The 27,105-nt window shown below is 44.5% G+C and overlaps 1 protein-coding gene across 1 annotated transcript in view; it reads left to right on the top strand.

Moving 5' to 3' along the window:
* The window catches only part of LDLRAD4 (low density lipoprotein receptor class A domain containing 4), a 189,103-nt gene that overhangs the window by 145,335 nt on the left and 16,663 nt on the right, over positions 1 to 27,105 (top strand). The window contains 1 exon segment of the mRNA XM_030445600.1: positions 21,154 to 21,308. Coding sequence (XP_030301460.1) covers positions 21,154 to 21,308 — 155 coding nt within the window.

Below are 27,105 nucleotides of genomic sequence, written 5' to 3'. Positions count from 1 at the left end.
AAAGCCTGTTTCTAGTCTTCCTGACTGCAAGCTAAATCTTAAAAGTATTGCCTTAGTCAACTCAAATGTTTCTGAACAGCAGAAAACAATGGAAACGTATTTTTTTAGTCTTGGGATTAACTTCAAGTGGGCAATACTACGATTATCAAACCTTCATGATCAGTAGTGCTAAAGGCTCTTTAAGGATTTAACTGCCTCAGCAGTTATGTTTAATTTGAAGTGTGGAGAGAGAGCAGCCAGTTTATTTCCCTAGTTATTTAGGCAGCATTGGTGATATATTTGTGGGTTTGTATATTTAAAACAGGCTTTGATGTTTTCCCTTATGCATCTTTTTATTATATAAATAATGTCCTTGTTTCTTAGTGTTTGTTGTTAGTGTGTGCAAATACATTCATCTTTTGTTTCACCCTTCCCTAGTGACCTGTTACATTTAGTTATAGGATATGCAGAAAGGAAATAATTAGTCTAACTTTGATCTGCCCTTGAAAATTGCGCTGTGCTTTTAAACCACTGTAGAAGAGGAACAGTGAGTTTGTTTCTGCTCTCCTCAGCAGCAAAGCACAGAGTGAATCTAGCCATTGTAAATTATTGTCTTAGAATAGCCTAAAGAGCCAGTTTTTAACAAATGAGTTGGGTATGAAGACTTTTCTTTCCAGCGTGGAGATGCTGCAGGTAGGGCAGTGGTATGCCAGGAGCTTCTGAACTGTGAAGTCAGATGAGACAGTTAGAGCATCAATTCAGAGCACCTGTGTGGGTGCTTGTTTCATCTCACCCACTTATATTCAGATAGTCCCTCACCTTCATGGGGGGAGTTCCACTTTTTGAGGTTGAACCTTAGTTTGTTGTTGATTCATTTCTGCATTTTCCTTCCTTCCTTCCTTCCTTCCTTCCTTCCTTCCTTCCTTCCTTCCTTCCTTCCTTCCTTCCTTCCTTCCTTCCTTCCTTCCTTCCTTCCTTCCTTCCTTCCTTCCTTCCTTCCTTCCTTCCTTCCTTCCTTCCTTCCTTCCTTCCTTCCTTCCTTCCTTCCTTCCTTCCTTCCTTCCTTCCTTCCTTCCTTCCTTCCTTCCTTCCTTCCTTCCTTCCTTCCTTCCTTCCTTCCTTCCTTCCTTCCTTCCTTCCTTCCTTCCTTCTTCCTTCCTTCCTTCCTTCCTCCCTTCTCCCTTCCTTCCTCCCTTCCTCCCTTCCTCCCTTCCTTCCTCCCTTCCTCCCTTCCTTCCTTCCTTCCTCCCTCCCTCCCTCCCTCCCTCCCTCCCTCCCTCCCTCCCTCCCTCCCTCCCTCCCTCCCTCCCTCCCTCCCTCCCTTTTTCCCTTCCCCCTTCCCCTTTGTATTTTTCCCCTTGCTGGTGGTGAAGGAAACTCTTGGTTAGCATGGTCACTACATTTATTTATGTGTCCATCTAGTTAGTTTGTGTTTATTTAAGATGAGCATTTCAGATTGTCTTTTTTTGGTTTTTTAAGCCTTTATTTCCCAGTGTGTGCTGTTTTTTGAGACATCAAAAATACCAAAAGATAGGTAATTGGAAGACAGAAAACAGCTCTATTTCTGTTAGTATCTAGGGTTTTTTTATGCCTTTTATGGAAAAAAAAAGAGCAGAAGGCATTTGGAATACAGAAAATAAACTGGGTGCTAATTTTTACTGCTATTTCCCTTAGCCTAGCTGTTGTTTGTTTCATGTGGCTTGGTGGGAGATTGTCCTAGTGCAACAGAAAGCTGTCTTGGTAATTCAGTGTATGGTCCCTGATATATGGGAAGTAATATTTGCTGTCAAAATCCTAAAAAGGCTTCCTTCAGGCCGGGTTATTTGTGCTTTGGGGTTTTTTCATTTTGTTTTGGAGCTTTTTGGTTTTTTGTGGGGTTTTTTGTTTTGGTTTGGTTGTTTTGGCTAGGCAGCTGTTGAGCTAAGAATACTCAGAATTTTGTACAGTGAATGTAAGCATTTCACTCCTTAATCTCACCTCCTGTTTCATGAGCAATTCATCTTTATTGTCTTAGTTCCAGCCCTCAAGACAGTAGATATAAAGATTGTCTTTTTCAAATTATTCAGTGCTCACTCCACTGCAGTTGTGATTCTTGGCTGAAGGAACTTTATGTTCCTGTAATGCAAATAAATGGTGAGAATGAACTAATTTTAGTTAACAAGCATGGATGAAATGTGAAACCAAGGTCTTTGTAGATCTCATAGTTAATGATCCCACTGTACAGTTTGTATTATTTTTTAATATTATTTTTATTTGGACTATCTTACTATTACAATTAAGTGATGGTTTCCAGTCTAGTTCAGGTATTTTGATCCATATATCTATTAGCTGTGTTTATTACCAGCCCAAAGCCATCGTGCTGTTGCTTCAAGATGATGACAACCCCCGTGCTGTACCTCAGAGTTGGATGCAATTGTATATAAAGTGCGTTTACACACTTCACACTATTGTGATGCTAAATTATTTAGGTTTTTCAAAAGGCATTTAGTGCTTTGCTGAGATGGGATTCAAATCTGTACAGCAGCAGTGGTTATTAGTCAGTGTATGTTTGTCCATAAATGCATATGAAAGGTAGAGATGTTAATTTTAGTTTCACTGAGTCTACCAGGCTGGAAACCGAATGTAAATCCGAGTATGTATCTCTGTTGCGTTTTGCCTCTAGCAGCTTTTAGAATCACAAATGCACATTTTTAATGACTAAATGTAACATTAACAGAGAGCCATTCTGCCCCAGTTGTTTCATCAGACAATGGACTTGCTAGAGACTGTTTTTAAGTAGCCATGTCTGTCTAATTAAGGATTCTCCCTTCCTCCTGTAAAAGAAAAAGGACTATTAAAAAGCAGATAAAATAAGCTTATTAATTTGTGTGCAAGCTTCAGAGTGGCAGGTGGAATGTGAAATAAAATGAAGAGATTGTGTTATATGGCCTCATGTAAGATGCTTTCCTCCAGAAGGGGCTCTATTTGTTCAGCCCTACCAAGAGGTGGGCAGGAGGCTGCGTGGTACCCCCAGGGCTGGGATCCAGTAGTGGTGTGGTGATGGGTAACCTGCTGTGTTCTCTGGTTTGGGTGTGGAAAACACCAGGAGAGGTGGAATATTGTAATGAGTGAAGGGGCACTATGAGCTTATTTAAGTTTTCTTCCAGTTTTTAAGTAAAACCCTGTTTCATTTTAGGAAATCGGCAGTGGAAAAATATTTTGAAAAGCCACCATAGCCTTTCTCTCCATTCTGGATTTCTGTACTCCCTGAAGATGGGGCATCACACTGTCAGACATCGGGGCTGGGAGCACAGACTTGGCAGCATTGCTGCTGCACACTCTTTGCAGCTGCAATTTGGAGAGAGCCTGTGCCTAGGTGGTGTGACTGGCCTTTGAGTTACCTGGAGGATAAGCAGCTTCCCCATGGCAGCTGGGATTGTGTAGTCCAGCATCTGCTCCTCTCCCCTGGCATGCAACAGCGGGGAGTTTACAGCTCATGGGGAGCAGGGTGCCTGGTGTTAACCTCATGGTGATGGCCTCCTGTATGGAGACTGCATATCTGAGTCCTGTTGGACAGGCTTTGGGGTTTGAGGGGTCTATAAAAGGAAACGGAGGTTGGCCAGCTAGAAGATTCCATATGGCATCGGCTCCTGGCACTTTCCTGTTCCCTGTTCTTTCCCAGTAATGTGAAACTGGTCATCTTAATTGGAGTGGTTGGGGAGAGCAAAGGCAGAGAAGCTGTGGGCTGACCCAAGGACAGGTGCAGTTTGAAATCCGTCAGCTGGCTGGCGATGGGATAGTGTGAGGGATCATCCCTGTGCTTTGGCAGGCTGGGAGGTCTCTGCTGAGGGAGGGGTCCTGCCAGCCCCCTGGGAGGCAGGCTTTCTTAGGGCTTTACACTGCGGCACCCTCCCACCGGGCTTGTGTGGGGAAGGGGAGAGACCTGGGGGGAGAGGCAGCACAACTGCTTTTAAGGGTATGACCTTAAAGGCAAGAGGAGTTGGAAAAGCCAAGGATAAAGACGGCCTAGAACATCCTTAACACTGCCAAGCCTAAAATTAGACGCAGGGTAGGCTTTGTTTTCCTTGCAGGCTCACATGCCACATGAGTCTTCCCCTAGTTGGCCTGCTGATGGCCAGTGCTGACGCCAAGGAGCACTTGACTCCCTGGGAATAGGTTTCTTGTGACTTTCTGTATCCCCCCCGCCGTCACACGGCGGGAGCAGACGAGTGACACGGCAGAGCTGCCGTCACGCGCAGTGCAGCCCTGCTGACAGCAGCTGTCCTGGGACTGTTGCTGTTGACAGCCAAAGCTTTGTTGACTGTAGGGAGGGTCAAAATTATTACTGGTGACCAGATGAGGTATGAAGCGCTGCGCTGATGGTGGGAGCCCGTGCGCGTGACACAATTCGCCGTGTCGCTTACGTAGGGGTTTAAAGTGCAGGCAGGGAATCGGGAACGGGCAGCAGAGGGATGCTGGATACCACATTCCAAACGTGTGTTTGTACCCAGTCCCTCGGAGACCATGGCTTACGTTTTGGCAGGGCACCTGTTAACAGTTATGTCTTGAAAAATCCACTTTCGCCGGTTAAAAACAAACCCCACAAATGATGTAGCGTAGCTTGGCCATTCTGCGTGGGCCAAAACAACACTGAAAGCTTAGACTGGGGCTGCACTGCCGTGTAAATGCAGTTTGATTCGCATGTTAGCACGTTAAAATGGAGAAGTGTGACCATATAGTCACTACTGTTTAAGATGGTGTATCTGTTAAACAGACATGCTGTTAAATCAGACTTTGTGAGCTCTGAAACAGGCTATCTTAATTTTATTCAGAATTCACTTAGCACTGTCGTATCCACTTTATGCAGCATAAAAGCCTGTTAGATACGTGCTCGCCTGGGAGCTCTGTGACTGAGTAAGAGCCTTTCTGATCTGTTCACCAGGTTGCTACCAACTCTGTATGAGACTTGGAAACTTTTAAAGGGGAAGAATACAGGTTAACCAGGCTGTGACTGCACTTTGGCTTCTCCTCTGGGTGCCATGCAAGGAATTGATCAGGCCAGGACATTGCAAGAATGCAGAATTTGGTTTTCCATTTTGCTTCTTTCTGTCCTTCTGTTTCCTCTGGCTGCTTAGGGAAAGCAGTGGTTTTCCAGCTGCCTTCTTTAATCCCATTTGACTGGGCTGCTATTTTAGCTGAGCAGTACCTACACTATAGGGAGGGAGAGGCACTGAATATAATGCTGCACTAAGGGTTTTACACTTGTCTGCTGGCTTGCTGCATAGTCAGGATAAGTCGTAGCCGTTTCTCAAAATCCCTGTGACTTTTTCTTCAAAATGATGTGATTAACTCGTACTGTAAACTTCCCCTTGTCTAGAGCATCCAGGCCTGGCGCTGAGCTTGACAGCATTCAAGATCTCCTGCCCACATAGACTATTAGGTTCTGCTTATCCTTCGTTTCCACTGCCTGGTGAAATATTAGATAAGGGGGAAAGAGCTTATCTTACACGCATCTGAACTGACAAATATGGCAGCCTTTCAGTAAAAAGGCTAATGCAGATGAGGCCTTTTTCCTGGCTAGAATAAGAATGAGGCTGGCGCTTGTCTTCTGCTGCTGACAACGGTCAGATGCGTGCGGCGTGATTTCCATAGCATCCAGACAGTCGGAGCACCTAATATCTACCTGTCTAGTCAATACATCAGCTTTGCTGGAGCAGGGAGCTGAAGTTTGTCATTGAGGCGGGTTCCTAATGCAGCAGGAATGGATTTTTCAGCCGTACTCCAGGGTAAACGTTGTAAGCCACACAAATTTATTTACCAGCAGAGGCAAATAATTGTGTCGGTCACTTTTGTTTTCTTCCCTAAATAAGACATTCTCTATAAATGCCCTTATGGATTTAATTCTTGTAGCTTTAAACAGGAGGGGGTGGCGAAGGGGGGAATTTCTTGCTACTTAGGTTAATATTAGGGTTTATTTCCCTCTGTGTGCATGTGAAAAATGAGGTTAAGTTTGGACTCAATGATCTTATAAGTGTTTTCCAATCTAAATGATACCATGATTCTAATAACCTTCAGAGGGACACATTTCAGGATTTAACTGTTTGAGGATAGCAGTGCTGGGAAAAACTGTTCTGGAATCAGTATTGAGGGCAGTTTGGCTTAAAAGCATAGCTGAGAAAGGAGTCTTCACCGTGCTGGGGCTACCTAGAGAGGGAAGAGGAGCAGGAAGGAGGGGGCTGCTTAGTCTGCAGGGTGCTGAGCAAGGCCTGTTACTCATTTCAGATGTTTCTTGGCTCATCTCAGACACAGAGCTGTACTTGAAGTTTAACACTTCCATTTTGAGAAAGAATACTCACCATTATAATGTGGCATATTTCTTCATTGCATTCATACAGATATTCTGGGAAATTGTTTTCCCAGCTGTAAATCCTAAACTGTGCATTTGCTGTCGAATTCTCAGCCACCAGCTAAACCCCAATGTGTCTGGCAGCACACAGAGCTGGGGATCTAGTGGGAGAAACCAATAGCCTTCTAAGGATTTAAGGAAAAGAAGTTAATGGGTGGCTTGCTGCAGTACAATGCACACAAGTGTGCTCTGAGTGGAGGAAAAGGAAAGAGTTGTTAGTTGGGCAAGCCAGACACACCTAGACAGCATCCGGAGCTGCTGCCAACCCACATGGGGTTCTTGGAGCTTTTCCAAGCTTTGTTCCTGAAAATAAATTGTTAAAGATGGGAAACTTTGAAGATTGAATTGACCGGCGAGCCATGCCTCTGGGTGTGAGCTTTAAGAGAGAGAGAACTCTGGCTTTGGATTTGGGCTAGAGGCTCACGGTGAAAAAGCAGTCATCAAAGCTTAGCCTACATTTAATTTCTTTGCAAGGGGTGATCTGCAGTTCTTTTTAATTGTTGCTTCTTATAAATGGGATCTAGTCTAGCCTCACAAATTAAGGGCTTTCAACGTGATTATTTACTTTAGCTGTGGACTTGCTTTGTAGCTGCAATTCATATAAAATGATCACCTCTGTGTCTGTTTCACAGGAGCAGCACATGAAGAAGTTAAGTAACATCTATAAACCGCTCTGAATATGTAAAACAATGGATATATGCTAACTATTATGTTATTTATTTAATACTTTGATAGCTGTGTTGCAAAACAAATGAGGAGGTGGGGATATCTTTTGGAACAGAATATACTGCAGCGCCTGCCTTGATCTGCATTAGACATCTGCACTGTGAAGTACAAGTGATGCTGAAAGATGCACTGAGAAAACAAGCAGGTTACAGTACTGTCGTGTTAGAAATGACAAAATCTGTAGGCAATAGAGAAGCTAAAACTACTTCAGTTTCAGGCAGAAAGAAATACAGAAATGTAGGAGAAAAAATAAAATATGAACATCTTGGAAGCTGGGATTCAGAGAGTTCTTTATGTGATGAAAATTCTCACAATGCTAAAAAAAAAGAGCAATTTTTTTTTTTAGCAGGAAAAACAGACCCTCGAAGTTCTGAGATTTAACACTGAGGACTGCAGCTCTTACCCCTGAAAATAAAAAACAAAACAAAACAAAAAGACACCTTCCCAAAAATTTTCAAAGGTGTTCCAGTTTAAGCTGGCTTTGAGGAAGTCACTTAGAACGAACAAAAAGTCCTAGTCTGAGCTTTCAGAGCAAGAAATATGAGAGGACATAAAAGAAGAATGCCAGAGTCCTTTTAAATTCAAAATGTCTAAGCTCTTTGCCCAAAAAAGGATAAATTCAAGCTGAGAGCCAGTTTGGGTTGTATGGCAGATCCATGTTCCTTATATGTACAAACTTGGCTTGAGCAGTCCCTTCCTTCCCATCTTCCACATGTAAAACAGAAACCAGAGATATTGACACAAGGTAAAGTTGTTTGACATGTCTAAAAAAAACCAAAACAAAACCAGGATGAGTGCTCTAAGGGTTTTGCTAATTAACTTAGCAAAACTGTGCTAATACAATGACATGCAGCTTCCAAGGCAGGAGTTACCAGGCAGGTAGGCTACCAGCAGCAGGTCAGCCTCATTGTTTTTAGCGTCATACATCAACGTTTCTCAGACTTCATTCCGAAGCCATAAGTGCTGGGTGCGCTGAGATTTCTCCTGTGACACCTTTTGTGTACCTACCCCAGCCAGGGGCTTGGATTCTTGAGAACAGAGGTGGGCTGGGAAGACCTTGCTGAAGGGGATAAACTTTATGAGGGAACTAATTGCAATTGTGGGCTGCCCTCGGTTGAGGCTACAGAAACAAGAGTAGCGTGTTCTGTGGGGAGTCTACTCTGCCCTACCTGAGGGCAGGGGCTTTGCCTTATGCCACAGGGAGCTTCTAAGTGTGGTTGTCATGGTCTGGTGTGTCTGGGCATCGTGGAGAGGAGGTGAGGTGCAAATGCCCATGTAGATGTTCAATCTGGTGCATAACGTGTGCGTTTGAGAGCTGAGATTCCGTGTGCAGGTGGCCAGCACATGCCCTGGATGTCAGATGCATCTGAGACCTGCACACTCGCTGAATGTGCACTGTGCTGGCAAACTGCAGACTCTGACGAATCGTTTGTCTGAGACTTGTGAATGGCAAAAAAGCCTGGTCTGAGCTGCTCTGCAGGTCAGGATGCCGGGCGTCCTGAAATCCTGGACAAATCCCCTTAGCGCTTTTGGTAAGTCTGCAGCTGGGATTTACCGTTGTGACAGCACATCCTAAGTGTGGTAAAAATAGCCTGTCTGCCAGCATTGCAAACCTGACTCACCTCCCACAGTTAATAGGTGGGCAGTCAAGGCTGTTTCTTGAGTTGTTGTACAAACACGTGCAGTGGTCCTCGTGGCAGAAGATCTTAAGGCCGCCATGTAAAGCACTTGCCTGGCTGATTCTCTGCAGCTTTGGCTTCAGACTTTGTGGATTGGAAGTATGGATGTCAGAGACCCCTGATCTCAGGCCAAAAGGGATGATGGAGATATTTCTGTGCCCTTTTCTTCTCTGGATGGCTGGTCCACCTTGTACTTGCCTGGAGACAGACTGGAAGGTGTGCTGTGCCAAGAGCATCCCTACACTCTTAGGCTGTGCAGAAAGCCCTGGAGGCTGCTTAACAGGTTTTAACCCTTTACCTTAATGAAAACCATGTTTTTTAATAAAAAACTAGGACCACACCAAATTTGAAATATCAGCTTTGCTACACCAGTGGGGTAATACAGAGAAGTGAGAGGGAGTGAACGTGCTTTTCCTGCTCTCTGTGTGCCTACAAGCACGCCTGGGACAGCACAGTTTCACTCTAAACCTGAAAATGAGTATCTTGCTCACTCTCAAAACTTCCTTTTCAACAAGGAAATCGACCCAGGAAGTTTCACCCCACCCAGACAGGGTGTAATGGTACCTCTTTAGTGGGCTATGCACTGTGAGTCAGTACAGTGTCAGATGTACAGTTGTACAGAGTGGCATCATAGGATGAAGTAATTTGAAATGCAGCCTCCTGTCCAAAAATACCATCCAACCAACTGTAAGATACATTAGCTGTCACTTCCCAGTGTGTCTGGTGAGATTTCAAGCAAATTTTGTTTTGTGCTGTCACACACAGGAAAACGCCATTGCAGCAGCTCAGGGCCAGCCTTTTGCTCACTGGGAAAGGGCACCTGCCCATTTGCCAGTCCTGAGCAGATTTTGAAAATGTACTTTTGTGATTTAGCAGCTTGAAAGTCATCCTCATGAATGGCTTAGCAGCCCAAATTTCATATGGTTCTGGTACCAGGCAGCATGTGAAGGCTGAAGTGCTGCTTAAGTGCTGCCGTGGTACCAAGGGAGGAGAGCAGGGACATCCAGTGGGGCTGAGGGGACCTGCCCTAGGTCACTAGCACGTCTGTGATAGAGCTGGGGAGACAATCTGAATCTCAGTCAGATCTCATAGCAAGTAGATTATGCATCTCCATAAACATCTCTGCCATACACTTGGGGCAGTTTTGTGTGTTCTGTGTGCAGGGTCACTCTTCCTTTTCTTGTTCAGTCCCTCAAGTCCTCCTGTCCTATGAGACATTTCAAGTTTAACTGTATTCTGTTCAATCCAGTATTATGCTGGTAGTACAGGAAAAAAAGAAGTAGGTGGAGGAGCAGTGTTAGAAAGTGGCCCTCAACCTATGCTGAGACCACAGCCCTCTCCTGGAGTCTGTTCAGAGATGTCCATCCCTCCCCAGCTGCCTGGGATCAGTAATGCCAAAGCCCACAGAGCAGTGGGACTCTGCTACTCCTGCTCAGTGGTTGTATCATAGTTGATGGTGGTGTTTCTGGCTCTTGGTTTCCACCCTGAAATGACAGTGTCATTGGAACTGCCCAGAGGTACAAGAGGGACCCCAGCCTTATTCAAAGTACAAGAGGCTGGTGGTCTTTGTAATAAATGATCCATCTGCCTTCCCATTGTATGTGCAGTGTCTTGGAAGTGGCTTGAGTTTGTAATGCCATTATTTCTGCTGAAAACAAGAATACTGTCATTACATTGTGGGACTGGCCTCATTTATGTAAAGTAGATGCGTATTTAAGCTTTGAATCGAGTTTCTAGGGTGCTGTCCATCAACTGATGTTTGGAAATCGTTTTTTAGAAGCTCTGCCAGTTTTGACATGCTGCTTTAATATTTTTCTGGCTGCAATAGGGCAAGACATAGAAATCTTATGTTGTCATCACACAGAGCTGTGAAGCGTTCTTTTTTTTCTTTTGCTTTCTCTCTCTTGCACTCTGTCATATGGAAACCAGATCAAGATTATGAAATTATTGCCCACAAACTGTGATCTTTTTTCTCTTTTGTGGTGGGAACTGACAAGTCAGTGATGGCTTGGTGCTGTTGGTACTAGCTGTTCATGCTGCACGCATTTGTATGTATCAGGAAGTGCCAAACTTGGCGTGCTTCTCAGTTGGCACACAGGCTGGTGAAACGTCAGATTTTTAATTGTGATAAAGTTCACGAAAGAAAAAATTATGGCAGATGTTTCCTTTTGTCAGAGCCGAACTGAATCATTAAAATGTGATATGATGTACTCTGAGCGAGTCAGTGTAAACACCATCCCTGTGAACATGTCAAAAGACTGGAGAATGTAGACCATTCATGGTAATGTGAAAAACCATGTGGTCTGAATGCTGTATTACCAAGCTTTTCTCTTTAAATGCAGAGCATGAATCTTATGAATTTTTATTGCCTTTATACAAAATGAAAAGATAACATATTCTGCTTTGGTAAAAATAGCCTGGTAGCTTCTGCGACGTGGTTGTCATTTCAATGGTGGTTTACTCAGAAGTCTGCTTTTCCACAAGCAGCAGTGATGTATCTAATTCCCATTGAGCGCCGAGCTCCCTCGCCTAATTCCCTCTTTTCTAGAGGATGTATTTTGGGGAAGTCTTACTCATTTGCCAGCCTGAAGGAAGCGGCAGAAATGCTTGCCGAGGAATGCCTGTGATGATGCGTTAAAACTGGCTCCTGATAAGTGGTTATGGAAAAACTGCAGGAAGCATCCAACAGCCAACATTCTCTGTGGACTTTCCCATCTCCTCCTCACATCTCCTATGTGAGGATTATTGACTTCACAGTCACTTAGGATGCTAGTCAGAAAAGAAGTGCATTAGAAACTTCCTGATGCTTCCCTTATGAGCTGGGTACGTGATATCTGCAGTTATCCTATTTATTTTTTTTTTTTGTTGGCCTAAGAAGTCTTGACTTGATTCTGATTCCTAATCCCGGAGTTGTCAGTTCTCAAGATTTTACTGTGAATTGAGTGGCTTTCTTAATGCTTCAGCTGCTGGAGTCAAGGGAGTTGTTGAACACCTTCATTTTGACAAAGGTCAAAGAAACACTGGAAAAATGTGACCAAGGTGTATCCTGAAGAGTTGTTTTATGCCACTCTTCTGATTTCTGATTTGAGGGAGCCTAATTTAACATTTTTTAAATGCTGGGGATTGGGAATAAAATACTTTGTTATTAAAGTGAGTTATAAACTGTAGCAACTCCAAATAAGATTTCCTGTCAAAAAGTTCAGTCCCCATCTCTTTTGGTGCTGTACTGCAAGTGAGGTGAATGTGTTTTGCAGACCAATTTAAATACTCTTACTCTGTGGCCCCCATCTCTAGATCAATTACATTGATTTATTGGGGAAAACTTGTGTTTGTGTGCATGAACATATGCAAATTGTATGCACACAATATGTGTCATTTCAAGCAAGGCTGTGGAAGCCAGAAGTAGTGAACTTAGTAAATACTTAGTAAATACTGGTGGCAATTGATAATGGCAAAGTTTTTGCACCATGGCAGTTTGTGGAAACGCAGTGTGCTTTTTTAAATTAGCATAAGTTTATGCTCCTCTCTTGCACCATAGAAACTTAATCCATCACGAAACCTCATTAGAAACTGCACCATTGTATCCTAAGGCAGATGTGAAATTTGTGTGAGTCACCGATTTGCGATCAAGCTGAAGGAAACTGAGTCTACAATTCTTAAGAAAGAAGCCGCCCATTTGGGATGCATTTGCGCAGCTCCTTTTGTATAAATCATTACTGCTATAAACTATCCATTATTGTTAGGAGAAATTCAACAATGCAAATAAAACAAAATACTGTGGCAGAGCAATTTTATGCTTGATTGTAATGTTTAATGGCATGTTCTCATAAAGAGATTTTCTCATCCTTCAGACCTATCATGTCTGTGACTCACTTGATTTCCAATGGTTTGAACATCCCCCACTTTATTCCTAGAGTTGTTTTCTCTAGAGCAATTTCTGTAACGTGCTGCAGCATGGGGTTAGCCAGGGTTAATTTCCCTTATGATTATACATCCAGACAGCATATATGTAAATGCTGCAAGACAAATGATAAGAAAACTGCAGGATAAAAGAAACAAAGAAAATTCCTTTGGTTTATTTGTAGATCTATTTTTCAGTATCGATGGATTTCCCTTATTTGCTTTTGAATGTTTGTATTAGTTTATATTGGCATTGTAGTTCTTTAAAAGCACTATTCTTCTGTCATCACTGACTTCATATTTTGCATTACGCTGATTCCCTTTCTCCCCCATCTCTCTTCATATGCCTTTTTGAGGTTCCCTTCTTCAGCCTTTATTTCAGGTACTAGACAGTGAGGCAGAGCTTCATATCACTAAGCCAGCTGATTATATTCATGTCAGAAATAAAATACAGTTCTTCACATTCTACTTATATTTTTAGTTCTTTATTGTAACCCTGCTTCTGCTTTCCCTTCTTATCTCTATTCTGTGAGAAGCCCTTAGGCTTCTTATTTTAGACCAGGGTTTCTGAGTTCTCCTGTGATCTTGAAAAGTTTCTGTACTGTCCAGCTTTTTGAAGTCTTTCCATACACTGTAATAAGAAAGTACTACAAAATCTTGATAGTCTGTTAATCTGCAGTCAAGTGCCTGTTGTCTTCCTGTCTGCCATGGAGTTTGTGGCAGTTGAGATTTATGGGGGGAATAATCCACCTGGCAGGAGACTCCCTGTAACTCCAAAGAGTGAAAAAATGAACATTTTTATTCCTGTGTAAAATACCACTAATAGCTTCTTTAGCAACCTATATTTCTACAACAGGGCTTTCAGTTTTGTGTTGGAGGTGGATTCTTGCATATGCACAGATTCTAGCACCCATGCTAATTCTGTCTCTCATTTAACTTTCATCTGTTCCTATGGTAGGATAATGCATGATGTGATCTCTCAGCTTTTTTAATGTGGTCCTTAGTGCAACTCTTCTAGCTCCTGTTTGAATGGGCTAAAAAAGAATATTAATAATGAGGGATGATTCTTCCCTGTACTTGCTGGGAATTGCCTGGAAACCATGGGGAGCTTAGTCAGTGTAGTCATGCTGCAACCACTGAGTCTCCACAGAGTCCAGTACCAGGTACTAATTGCAATTACTGCTGGGAGAACTCTGAATAACAATGGAATTTGAAAAAACCTCAAAACACAGTGATGTTTTCTTGCCTTTTCTCTTACTCAAATAGCTTCTTTTTACAACTACTGATTAGAACTGAGCTCAAAATAAAAAGCTACGGAATATGATAAAAATGAAGGATGGAAGGGGTTGCAGTATTGTCAGCGCATCTGATTTTGTTTACGCTTTTTTAATTGAACTAAATGGAGGATGGGATTAGTCAATGATTAAAATAAGTGAAAGCTATAGCTTAATAAGTGAAAGTTACAGCAGTGCTCAACATAATGGGTACCTGTGTGAAATTCCTGGTTCTTGGCCCCCTGGTTGCTGTGTCCCTTTTGGGATATTTCCATGGTCTTGAGTAGCTTGGGCTGATGATCACCCTCAGATTTACAACTACCTTTCCCTGCCCAGAGTTTCTCATTCCTTATGCATCAGCACTGGGAAATTCTGTACCTGTTTTTCAGCAGGGGAGCATCGAAGCTACCAGCAGCGTAATCTCCCGGGTAAACATATTATCCTCAGGCCAGCATATTATCCTCACTGTACCATTTAACCCTGCTGGAGGAGACGGCTGTAAATTGCCTGTGTTGAGCCAGCGTGTGAGGACTAATAGAACTGCAGTGGGGATAATTCATGAGTTGATTTTCTCACTCACCAGTGTAAACAGAGCTAGGGCTATTACTTTTAAAACAGCATGTTATAAGTCAGTGTCCCAGATCAAACCATCCTTCCAGCACAGGAAAACAAACCAGGACACGCGTGGCCAGCACATGGACCGTGCAGGCTGTGCAACCAACTGTGCACATCAAGGGCCGCTTTGTTTTTCTAGGAAGAAAGATTCGGAGTGAGCTCTTTAACTGAGGATTGCAAAGGGTGATTTAAAAAACAAAACAAAACAAAACATAGATCAATGTCACAATCCTTCCTATTAATGCAGAGTAAAGAACCACTTTAACAGGATGGTAATTTAGAGGCTTTAAACACTGTCCTCTTCTGCCTTAAGACCCTACACAAAACTTGCTTCTTTGGGGTTGTGTTGCTTTTGCCTGCTGCTTTGCCTTGCACAATTAACACAAGAACACAGTGCATCTAGATTATGCACCTTCTAGCACATGGCCAGTCTTTAAGCTTGTCTGAGACCAACTTTTCATTTTAAACATGAGATTTGGGAATAATGTATGTGGGTCAGTCTTTGGCTCAGAAACTTTGTTTCACAGTTCAGTCCTGGACAAGGGAGAATTTGCAACAGGAAGATAACCATCTCTCATTCTGTACGCACAAAGTGGGTCATGCCCATACAACAGACATGTTTAAAAGGCCAGTCTGTTGAATAAATTGCTTCCAAGTAGTCAAGGGACAATGGGATGGTACTTCAGAAAGTGCTCCACATCTGCTGTCCGTACAGAATTATTCCCCTGTGCTGGTAATCATAGAATCATAGAATTGGCTGGGTTGGAAGGGACCTCATAGATCATCAAGTCCAACCCTTGATCCACTACTGCTGCAGTTACCAGCCCATGGCACTGAGTGCCACATCCAGTCTCTTTTTAAATATCTCCAGGGATGGAGAATCCACTACTTCCCTGGGCAGCCCATTCCAATGTCTGATAAAGAAATTCTTTCTAATATCCAACCTAAACCTCCCCCAGCACAACTTAAGACCGTGCCCTCTTGTCTTGCTGAGAGTTGCCTGGGAAAAGAGAGCAACCCCCCCCCCGGCTACACCCTCCTTTCAGGGAGTTGTAGAGAGTGATGAGGTCTCCCCTGAGCCTCCTCTTCTCCAGGCTGGACAGCCCCAGCTCCCTCAGCCTCTCCTCATAGGATAATGGTGCTGAGATCGGTTAATACTCTGCTTGCACAAAACAATTCCATTGACATATAATTTCAAATCATTCTGCTCACCTAGGAACTCTCAAAGGTTGTTTATTTACAGTCCACAGTCACTGTCCCCCAGCTTCACGGAGCTGTTTGGACTGGGGCCTTAGACCTTGCAGTGTGACCTAAACATCAACATTTGCATAAGCCCAGGCAGTGGGGATAGCCTGTAGCCAGTCAAGAGGGCTCTGCTGTGTGTGGTGTACAAATAAATACATACCAGGATGTGCCTCCCTACTATTTTTAAGCCCCTGACTCTTCCTAGTGCAAGTCTGATGTGTGACCACAAGCAGGCCAAATCCTCTCAATCTCCTTCCTCTCCTGGCTTTGGCTCCTCGACTTTGAGCCAAGGGATCCTTTTTGGAGACTGGTCCATGGGTTTTGCAAATCTGAAAAGCTTGAGGATCAGTGGCTCTGTCTCCATGGTCAGCCCCAGAGCTCGTCCTGGGGGCTTGGACCATTGTGGCCCTGTGGTGAGGGGGAGGGATGCTGGAAGTGGGTCCTGGAGCCTCACCAGCACTGGCACCCAGCTCCTCGGCAGCTCCCAAATCCTGGCTCAGTGCAGACCAGAGGGGGAACTCGCTTTTCCTGCTGACACAAACACGCACCGGTTTTACCCGCTGCTTTGGGGACTCTGCCCTAACCCAGAGAGGTAACGAGGAACGGGAGGCGGGCTTGGCCGTGCTGGTGAAGCAGGTGTAGGAGGAACATCCCGGGAGCTGAGGGACATGGTCCCCATGAGGGACGTGGTGCTGTGGTCACTAGCGGAGGGGGCAGCCTTGAAATCCCTGCTACCGCCCTCGTGGTGGTGCTCAGACCGTCTGTCGGGTTGGGATGGGGAAGCGATCTGCCCCGAAAAGCAGCCAAGCCGGGAGCGGCAGGGCTGGGAGGGGCAAAGGGGGTAAGGGGAAGGCAGACGGTGCTAGAGCCGGGGAGCTTTGCTAAAGAAACTATCAGAGTCTGAAGCCCAAGTCCCAAAATCTCCGGTGTTTTCCTTTCCCCCTACTCTCGTGCGTGTGGATTGCTTGAGGTTACAGGCATCGTTTCTTATGGTGGGTATTGTTTTGCAGTACTGCGGTAGGATGCATCTCCCTATATATTTTATACCTTCCCGAATCTCCCTAAAACCTGGCAAAACGCAACCCCAGCCGCCCAGCCGGAGTTTCTGCTGCCGCCACGTATTTTTTTTTTTTTTTGTGGTGGCATCCTTGAAGGCGCCGGAGGGAGACGAGAAGCTAAGGCTGAGATTTCTTCGCCGGGGACATTCCCAGTGGGTGGAAACGGGACTGACAGGGAATCTGGATGATTAAATAACTCCTCGGAAAGGCGCTTCGATTGCCCCCATCCCCCACCCCCCCCGCACCTCCCTCCCCGGGACTGGCGGCGGGGGCGCCCCTGACGGAGGGACGGGGAGGGGGGGGGGGGGGAAACGGGGGGCGGGTACCCAAGCGGGGGCGGGCGGGGCGGCGCATGCGCAGTCGCGGTGGGGCCGGGGCAGGCGGAAGGGCCGGGGCGCCCCGAGCGCCCGCCGGGCCGGGCCGGGCTTAAAGAGCGGCGGCGACGGCGGCGGCGCGGGTAAGGTACGGACCTTCCCCTCCACTTCCCTCTGCCCCTCCAAGGCCCCGCGGAGGGACCTGGGGAGGAGCGCGGCGCCGCGGCGGGGGTTTTGTGTTTTTGGTGGTTTTTTTCTTTCTTCTTTTTTTTTTTTTTTTTTTTTTTTAAGTGTCGTCTGTTGATTTTTTTTTCTAATAATTATTATTTTGGGGTGTTGTTTAAAATTAATTTTGTTCCAGACGAATCCAGGTGGGGCCCTGCCGACAGGGGGGCCCATACGCATCCCTGGTGTCCGTGTGCGCACACGCGCGGCCGGGGGCTCTCGTAGCAAGAGGAGGGGGGGGCGGGGAGGGGAGGGCGGGAGCGGCCGGTGTCAGCCCTGGCCCGGCTTGGCCCGACCCGCCCGCTGCCGGCCCAGCCCTCCCGGTGCACCGCCCTGCCGTGCCCTACCCTCCCCTGCCCGCTCTCGGCGGCAGCTGATCCGTCGGGAGCTGCGGTCTGAGCTCCGGAGAGAGAGGGAGGGAGGGACGGGCGGACAGGAGGCAGGCTGTCTGTCTGTCTGTCAGTCAGTCAGTCAGTCTCCACGCGGTGCTGAGCGGGCAGCCCCAGGACGGTGTCCCCTCGCTGGATGGATCCCGGGGCTGCCGGTGATGCGGTGCCTGCCGGGGGGCCTGGCGGAGCGGCTTGAGCCCCCCCTCCGCCGGAGGCGAGCATGTCCAGTGAGCAGCAGCAGCAGCAGCTTAACAGGACAGCGCTGAAGGATGCACGGTTAAAAGACCTGTTGTGGGAAAGAGGTACCCGCTTCGGCCGGCCGGGTGTCCCCAGGGGGAGGGACTGCAGCCCCGTCCCCGCGGTACCGGAGCGAAACCCGCTGGCTGGCAGAGCCCGGGGCTCCGGGGGTTCCGAGCAGGCTGTCTGCGGAGCAGGGATTAGTCCAGGCGCTTTTGCTTGAGTGATTGACGATAGTTATATATACATCATTATTTCTTTTTTCCGTACTCTTCTGTGAAGGTGATATATTATTTGACTACATAGTTGCCTCTTCCATGTTGTGCGTTTACCGTGACAAATATTTTCCGGGGTGTGTGTGTGTGTGTGAGAAGTATTATAAATATTTTTTTCTTTCTGTGCAGAAACGGGGTGTGTATGAGCATGACAGACTTGAGGAGGTAAAACCATGTAATTTCCCGAAGGTCCCCCCAGTCTCTTTCCCAGCTAATTTGTAGGGAGAGGGGGCGGCAGGAGGAGCTGCCCACCCGGAGGGCGGTGCTTGGCTCCCACCACGTTTTGGGGCAGCGGGGCAGGAGGTGAAGGGGGAGCCCGGGGTCACTCCGTGCCTGCCGGCAGCCCGCAGAAAAAAATGTTCACTTTGCCTTGAGAAGTGCCGGTAAATAGAGGAGGTGGCAGCTGCTGCTCTTTGCTTTTCCCTGTCAGTGACCTAAAGAGTAGCATGAGGGCTAGTCAGGAGGAGGAAAAAGAGTTTAAAAATTCTCTTCCTTTTTCCTTTCCCTCCAGTTTGCAGCGAGGAAATCCTGTGGAACGCCAGTAGGGTGTTTACTTGTGTTGGTATTGTAAAGCTGAGTTTTTCCAGGATCCTGAGTGCTCGTACCTGTTTTCTGCGGCTTTGATTTTAATTTATTTTCTTGTATTGCATAGCCATGTTTGGCTAAAACATTTCTGAATTATTCCTCCGGAGGGAAATGCTCACTGTCCCAATCCCTTATTTCTAAAGGAGAGGTACAATTCCCCACCACTGTGGGACCTTGATAAATTTAGAAAACTCTGCTCTTGGCAGATAGAGAAGTAACATGTTATTCCAGTGATCTTTGCATTCTAGGAAAGCCTAAATCAACATTGTTTGTTTTGCATGTCTTTAGCAACAGTCTCTCAATTTCCAGTGTAATGTATTTCATGGACACCCCCCAAAAAAAAAAGTTTTGGGTAAAGAAACCCTTTGATAATTCGTAGCCACAGAATGTGAATTGCAGCAGTTGTCAACTGTGTCCAGTCTGTATTCTGTGCTTCTGAGGCAAGTAAAATGGACTTTTTACTTAAGCACAGTTCTGGTGGGTTTGGTTTTTAACTAATTCTATGCTTTGGGCTTTTTGAGGTTTTGGTGCTGACATTGCTAGCTTCTAGTTACTCAACAGAGGAAAAAAACCCAAACATTGCTGCATATGGGATTGATAGCAAAAGCAGAGCAAAGCACTGACTAATCACATTTTCTGAAAATATTGGTGGTCTTACCAATGAGTGAGTCATACTAAACAGCAAAGAAAAATGAAATTATGAGTATTATTTTGCTCTTTACTCTTTCCTTACCCTGGAATCAGTTTAGTTACTCCTACTGAGATGATCAGAGTACCTCAGCACTTAGATGGTGGTGTGCCTGTGCCCACTGGTGTCTTGTGACAAACAGCTGGACCTTGGCACCAGCCCCCACTGGACACGGAGTGCTCTTGCAGCTCCTGCAGCCTAAGGTGTTGTTTGTGAGGGATCTCAGAATAGTGCCGCAGCCTTGGGTTTCCCTTAGTTCTACTGCAGGTCATTTCAGATTTTATGTGAGGGGGGTTTTCTGGCTCAGCTTCTTAGTCCTGTTCTGTTTGTGTAAGTGTGATGCTGCTACAGGGAGGGCTGAGGGTGACTAGGAGTGAAAGAGATGGGGGAGAGTTTGTATTCTTTGATGTTTGTTTTGTCTTTTTATATTTTTGTTACCCTTATTTCTTTTGAAAACAGACATTTAATGTCTTTTCCCCAAAGTTAGTGTTTTTGTGCCTGAAAGTAATGCCATTTTTGGAAGGTGCTGAAACTGAGCAACCCACCCTGCTGCTTTGCTTTTTCTCCCAGCCTAGCAACCAAAGACCTCCTCCCATTAACTGGAGTTGTCTTTCAAGATGAGAGCATCCCCTGTGAGCAATGCAGTTTCCATAGAAATATCAGCAACTGTGTTAACACCAAAGGGCAATTTCCCCCCCTTATGTTGCTCATCCTTGCTGCTCCAGTATAGCCAAAAGAGTGCAAGAGTGACTCATTGCTAAATATACTTAATATTTGTGGTATAGGCAGGACTTTGGGTAAGATGACAGGCTCTGATGGAGAGTTCATTGTAACTGTATCTCTTGCAACAGCCAAGGCCCCAGTTTCATTTTTAACTATTGTGGAATGTATCTTGTTTTAGAGTACTAGATAGCTTTTTTGATTTTTACCTGAATGGGAATGGCCTAGTGAAGTTAATTTTATTCTAGTTGGAAAGAAGCAAGTAATTGAAAAAGACATTGCATGTAGATTCAATAGGAAGAAAAGTTTGTTTTCCACTTTACTTTGGTAATTCTCGTGCTGTTTATCTAATACAAAAATAAGGATAGTTTACTAGATACAGTGTCTTGATTCCTCTCTCCATTGCCTCTGCTTTGAAGCTTATGAAGCCCCTGGACTCTATTGGCATTGCAGGTGGCTATTAAAATAGTGTGAATTCTATGTGTAGTTTTGTTTTGGGTTTTGTTTGTTGTTGTTTTTCGGGTTTTGGTGTTTGGTATTTTTCCCTAGTGAAATTGTTATATAATTGAAAAGGCTTGTTTCTGGTGTTTATGCTGAAGAATTTATTACCCATGAAGGCTGCAGAGAAGTTTTAGCTTTGACATGCATCTTATATAAATATCTGCATCTCATATAAATAAATATTAAAACTTTCATATTTTTTAAAACACAATTTTCTTCACAAAACTTTGACATGGACAACAGAAGCATCTTACTCCAGATAAATCTGATGTACATCTGAGGGTTTTTCAGGTTATTGCTTTGATGGATAATATTCTGTGCATGATTGACATATTTTTCTTTTTTTTCTTTGTTTTAGCTGAACTGGAGTTTGTTCAAATCATCATCATAATTGTGGTTATAACTGTTATGGTGGTAGTGATCATCTGCTTGTTGAACCATTACAAACTCTCGACACGCTCCTTTATCAACCGGCAGAGCCAAAGCAGACGACAGGAAGAAACTTTGCAGACAGTGAGTATGAGACCCTCTCACCAAATTCCTTCTCCTTATGCTCTGTGGGTCTGCAGCAAAGCCTCTTGAGGAGTTCTGGTATAGGCAACTGCTGGAAGAACTTCTGGTGTCACTTTTAATGCTCCCTGTAGTCTTTTGCTGCGGCTGTTTTTGTCAATAGAAGAAAAAAAAAAATCAGAACATATATTTAAAACCTGCTGTCTTTGGATTTAGGTCCTGCTGTTTTATGTAGCCTTATTTAGTTTTGCATTTGGAGGCTCAAATGTGACATCCTGTTTGCTGTTGCTGTAATTTGAAGGGGAATGTATGAAGATTTGAAATATACATTGTTGTTGCTTTCCATGTATTTGCTAATATTCTGGAATTTTATCACTGTTACTGTTCTGTGAAGCTGCATTAACTGTTTGCTAGATGCAGAACACTGGCCCAGTAGGGGCCCAGAGAAGTGTAATGTTTGTTTTACTTAAGCAGCAAGAAAATAGTGGGAAAATGATCCCTGCAAGGACAGGGAGTGGTTAAATGTGTTGTTGCAGAGCCAAAGGCTTAAGCCTGAATCTCACTTGAAACTTTTTGAGACTCTTTAATCAGCTCAACAGTAAATGGGTACCTAACCTGCTTTGTGAGCCAAGAGTCTTCTGGGTGGGATGCAGTACTCCCTTGTCAAGGGTAACCATAGGGTGTCCCTGACCTTGAGGCACCCACCCAAGCTGAATACTACACTGTGATGTTGCAGGGAGGTCCTTTTTCTGACGTGCTTTTCGATATGCCTGCAGTTCTTCCCTTTGTCTCTTTGCTGACTGCAATGGCCAAGGGGCCATTTGGGAGGGTGGCCTTTTCATGCATTCAGTTCCTGGCAATAGCCTTGGGTCCCATTTCATTTTGCTGTCAAAAAAAGTTGTCTGATTGTAGCTGGAAGGTGTGATCCTTAGACAGTTTACACCAGGTGTAAGTCTGCAGTCTTGCCTTTCTTTCCATCCTGGTCCTATGTTTCCTCCCACTTTGTCCTCCATAGGGAGCTGCCAAGGTAGTGGTGTGAGGCCTCGGGGGGCTGATCTGGCTGAACACTCACTGTTGGGTTTTTTTGTTTGTTTGTGTGGGTTTGTTTTGTTTGGTTTGGTTTTTAGTTAGATTCCAGACAGATCAGGGAGCAAAAAAGGAGTGCTGGCAGGGATGCTGGGGCCAGGGGTGCACCTGAGCACTTGCTGTGGAGCTGCAGCCCTGGCAATTGGCAGCTCCCTCCTGAAAGCCAGTTGTAAAACATGATGAATGCAGGGTTCCCAAAGCTCTCCCTTACTGCATCTCCTGCACCCATTTACTGGGATGTATACCTTGTACCCTCCTCTACTCTGGAGCCTGCATGAGGAGGAGAGGAGGTGTCTCCTCAAGGGGAGGTAGTCTCATTCCTGAGCACTTAAATAGCACAGGAATATTAACTCTCATTTGGTTACAGATGAAACTGGAACTTGTCAAATCTTAACCCCGTAGACTTCAGAGCTGGAAAAATGGGCTAGATTAATTTGAGTGTTGCATTGAATTGGATTCTGTAATTCAAAAACCACATTTCTGCCTGAAAAATGTTAGCTATAATTGCTACAAGTACCTAAAATGAAATAATTTGAGATAAAGGAAATGGATTTTCATCTTCACAAATCTTTTAAAGCTGCAGTAAGCTGTCAAATGCATGAAGTAACCCATTATTTCCTTTGTATGGTTCATTAGTATTGTCTGTTACCAGAGCAAGTGGTGCCTTTCCTCTTGGAGGCAAGTGAGGAAACATCACTTTCTTGTGAAGAAGAATATGCAGTTCAGTGGTGAGGATTTGGGAGCTGCTTTAGTACCCAGAACTGCTCTTATATATATATATATTTTTTTTTTTTAATTTTTTTTTAAAGCACTGTCTCAGTTTCAATTTCATGGTGCCCTTATAAGTAATGATAATCACAGTCAAGTGAGCACTTCATGGGAATTGATGATGGGTTGGCAAGAAGTGGTTACTGACTGTACCGAAAACTCTGCTGTAGGTTTGTCATCACTATTACTCATCAGCATTTCTGATAAGCTGAAGCTGTTTTAAGAGGAAGTCATACTTGTGGAGAATGAGACTTCAAAGGTCTCTAAAGTCAGACATCAAATATGAATGAGTTTTAAGTTTTTTATTAGTCTTGGGTACTAGAAGGAAATTCTGCTAGAAACTCTGTGCTGTGTGCAGTGCAAACCTTAAAAGCAGAGTGTGGTGCATGAGAGTTGGGAAGGTAATGCATTTGCTCTGTGGTGTGAGACTGGAAAGGACCAGTGTGTTCTCACTGTCCCCTGCAGAGTGAGTTGCACAAGGTAAATAGATTGTGTGAGCAGTAAGATGCAGGTTATTTATACACTTCTAAAGCACATTTATTTTTTAACCAAGCAGGCGTTATTCTGTGTGCAAAAGCTATCAATAAGTGGATTCTTTTCAAAAGGAATACTTTTGTTTTTTGAGCAGTGTATAGAGTCTAAAACCAGATTTAAATAGTGAATGGAAAAAGCAAAAGTTCAGCTATATGTCTTAAAAGAAAATGGTAAAGCAAATTAGCTGACTGTTGGCTAGTTCCTGTAGTGGACTATGAAGTAAACCTCCTTTTGTGTTATTTCAGAAGTGTATCAAGATGCAGTATCATACCTTTCCTATTCAAATGGGCCTTTTTTGTCCTTTAATTACCTTCAGTTTTCTCTTTCTTCAAGCCTGTCAGATTTCTAGATAATCATGCCTTCCAGCAGCTGAATTATGGCTAAGTTGTACATATTTCTTGCCTAATTGTACATATTTCTGGCCAACTTACCAAACACATGGTCTCCCTTACTCTGATTCTTCTAGAAAGCATAGGAGAAATGAACAGATAAATTATCTACTGCCTTTACTACCAACCTCACACATAGAAAACTCATGGGGTCAGGTGTCCAAAATAAGTACTAAAGATATTTTTGGGTTTCTTTGGCTGAACTTCCTTCATGTTTAAAAAAAAAAAAAAAGGCCTGGATGTTGAAGTTCTCATTGTATTAAAAAGGAGGTGAAATATCACTGGAATCACAAATGTTAGTAACACTCAAAAGGCAGAAAAGGACTGATCCCAGAAAAAAGTAAAAAAAAGTTGCTCTTTGATAAGTACGTGTTGAAAAGTAGTAGTTATGTTCTTGTTCTGTAAATGAGTTTTCCTGTGTGGACACCAGTTTATGTTCATCTTTATTCTTTTCTTTTTATGTTTCCATCCCTTCTGCAAATCTCATTGTATAATCTTTCCCATGCTTTTTGCTTCTTTGTTTAATACCTTGGTTGGTGTGCTGAGGCCTTAAACAGATTATGGCAGGGGGAGAACAACCTTTGAGTGCTCTGGAGTATTGGATGCTTTCTCTGCAGTGCTGCTGAGGATGCTGCTTGCTGTCCCATAGCAAGCCCTGCCATCTCTTAGTGTGTCTGTTAAAACATTCAAAGCCCGTTTTAATATTAGGGGAAATACAAGGCTTTGGGGGGATAACTGCAAGAGATGGAACGATGCTGAATGACAACTGTGGTGGCATCAGTGGCACCCTGAAATGAATGTGGATGGTATTGAATGGTGTCTCTGTCATGATGGATAAAATACTGAATGTGTCCCCCTGCTGTCTGATCCATCAGCAGTGTTTGGCTTCACAGCTGGGAGTGAGGCAAGGTTTGCAGAGCATCTGAGAGGGATTTGAAGGCTGTATGTAGGGTGTGGAGCACACCAGGAGCATGCCCAGGGCTGCTTCACTAGGACAACACAACATCTGTGGGAGCAGCTGATGCTAGTGGCAGTGCTGAGTGACTTTTGGGGCCCAGCCATTTGGGTATAGAGTCTGTGCATTGGACATCCCAGGGAGGTGTGTGTTGTGGTGTTGCTGGCTGTGCCTTGGGAAGACTGATGTACTGGGAGGACAGTGTTGCTGGTAATCACAACCATCCTGCTGGAATGCAGGTAGCCATGGCCAAGCAGCTCCTGGGCACTCTCCTGTTTGCTGGAACAAAACCAAGATAAGTCTTGCTCTACAATGATCAACTCTTACTGTCATCACCTGTGATTTCCAGGGGGAGATGTTGAGGGAAAAGAGATTAAATGATTTACAGGGAGGTGCTTAACAAGTTTCTGATGTTGCTAAATTGATTCTTCCTCAACCTGGTGACTTCTGTCTTTGTGGTTTTTTTTTTTTCCTCTCATAAAGCAGATGTTGAAGGAGTACTGAACACTGCCCCATGTCTGCTCCTTGCAGCAAAATCCCTGCACCCGTCATGCAAGATGGGTGAGCATCCTGACCATCCCCTGCCTCCCAGCAGTGAGGGCAGCATCACTGGTGGGGCTCATCAGCTTGCATTAGGACCTGCATTGATAATGCCCATCTCAAATGCCAAGCTTCAGGAGCACAACTGTAGAAATACTACCCTTCTTCTGACAGCTTTTTTGAATACAAGGGGAACATGTAAGGAGAGTGACAGAAAATACTCAATAATGTGGACACCTCCAGGGATTTGTCTGTGACTTTTAAATGTTGGCCTTTCAAACTATTCCCTGCTGGTCTTAGCATTATTCCTTCTGTTCCCTGCTGGCATGCCTGGTACACTCATTCTCATATCCTTGCATGTGCAAAAGAAAGAAAAATCCAAGTGGGAACAACAACCCAGTCTATAGCTGGGAGAGATCTTGAGTGCTGCAGACCACCCTGCTTTGCAGTTTTCGGGAGCTGGATGTGCTCCGTGCTCTTCTGCTCATAAGAGGGGCATGGGTTTGCCTCTCCTCTCTCAGCATGCTCTGGCTGCTGCTCTTTGAAGCTGACCACAATGAAGTCAGAACAATTTTTAAGGGCAGGATTGTCTAGGAAATCTCAGGGTAGGACTAAAAGTGAGGAGCGCTGGCTTCGGGTGGCTCCAGACTCAGTGTGTCACCTTGGACAACTTGCTTCATCTCCAAATAAGGGAGGAAGGATAATAGTACTTATTTCCTTGACTTGGATGAAAAGAGGATTACTTAAAGTAGTAAAGTGCTGCGTAGTTGGGAAAATAAAAGTTTTAAAGCATTAAGTAATAGAAATAATCGCTCTAAGTGTAGGGAGGCGGACTGCAAGTGAGAGGTTTGGTGCTCTCCATAATTATCTCTCTCTAGCAGTCCCTGCACCTCTCTGCCCGATGCTGTAACCTTTCCTGCCCTTGGGAAACGCTGCTTTTAAAGGGAAGAGCAGTCCTGCTGGAATACTCGTCATCCTGGTGGGGACAGCGCAAGAGTTTTGCTTTGCTTGTGTTCGGCAAGGAAAATGTTGCAATCCTAAGGAGCTGCGGTGGCCTCTTGTCACCCAGGCCCGGAGGAACCAACCCAGAGAGGGAGGGACGAGCCCCTCTGCCTTCCCGCAGCGTTTTGAGAGAGCAGCTCCCATGTGGTGTAAGGTATCGCTGCCACCTAGGGCCAAAATGGGAAACTGCACCGGTATCCGGAACACACTTCAGTTTCCAGGGGTGTGTGTGTAAATATATGCATATACATGAAAATAAAAAATAGAAAATATATTAAAAATACCTAAAAATATAATAATAATCTGCATTTATTCGAGGGGAAAAAAAAAGGAAGGGACCTTTTTTAATGTCTGTAATGCATTTCAGAAAGTGAAAAATGGACTTCTGTTTCTCAGGAAACACAGTTCAGGCAGAACTCTAATTCTTAGGAACTGAAAAGTGGAGTAAACCTAAAGATCTCCTGAAGAGTCAATAAATAAAAGCAAAGTTTGAATTATATGGGATTGCTTGTGTTTAAACCCTGTA

This window comes from Calypte anna, chromosome 2 (assembly GCF_003957555.1).
Source record: "Calypte anna isolate BGI_N300 chromosome 2, bCalAnn1_v1.p, whole genome shotgun sequence".
NCBI lineage: Eukaryota > Metazoa > Chordata > Aves > Apodiformes > Trochilidae > Calypte > Calypte anna.
This window is presented reverse-complemented; position numbering and strand designations above follow the sequence as displayed.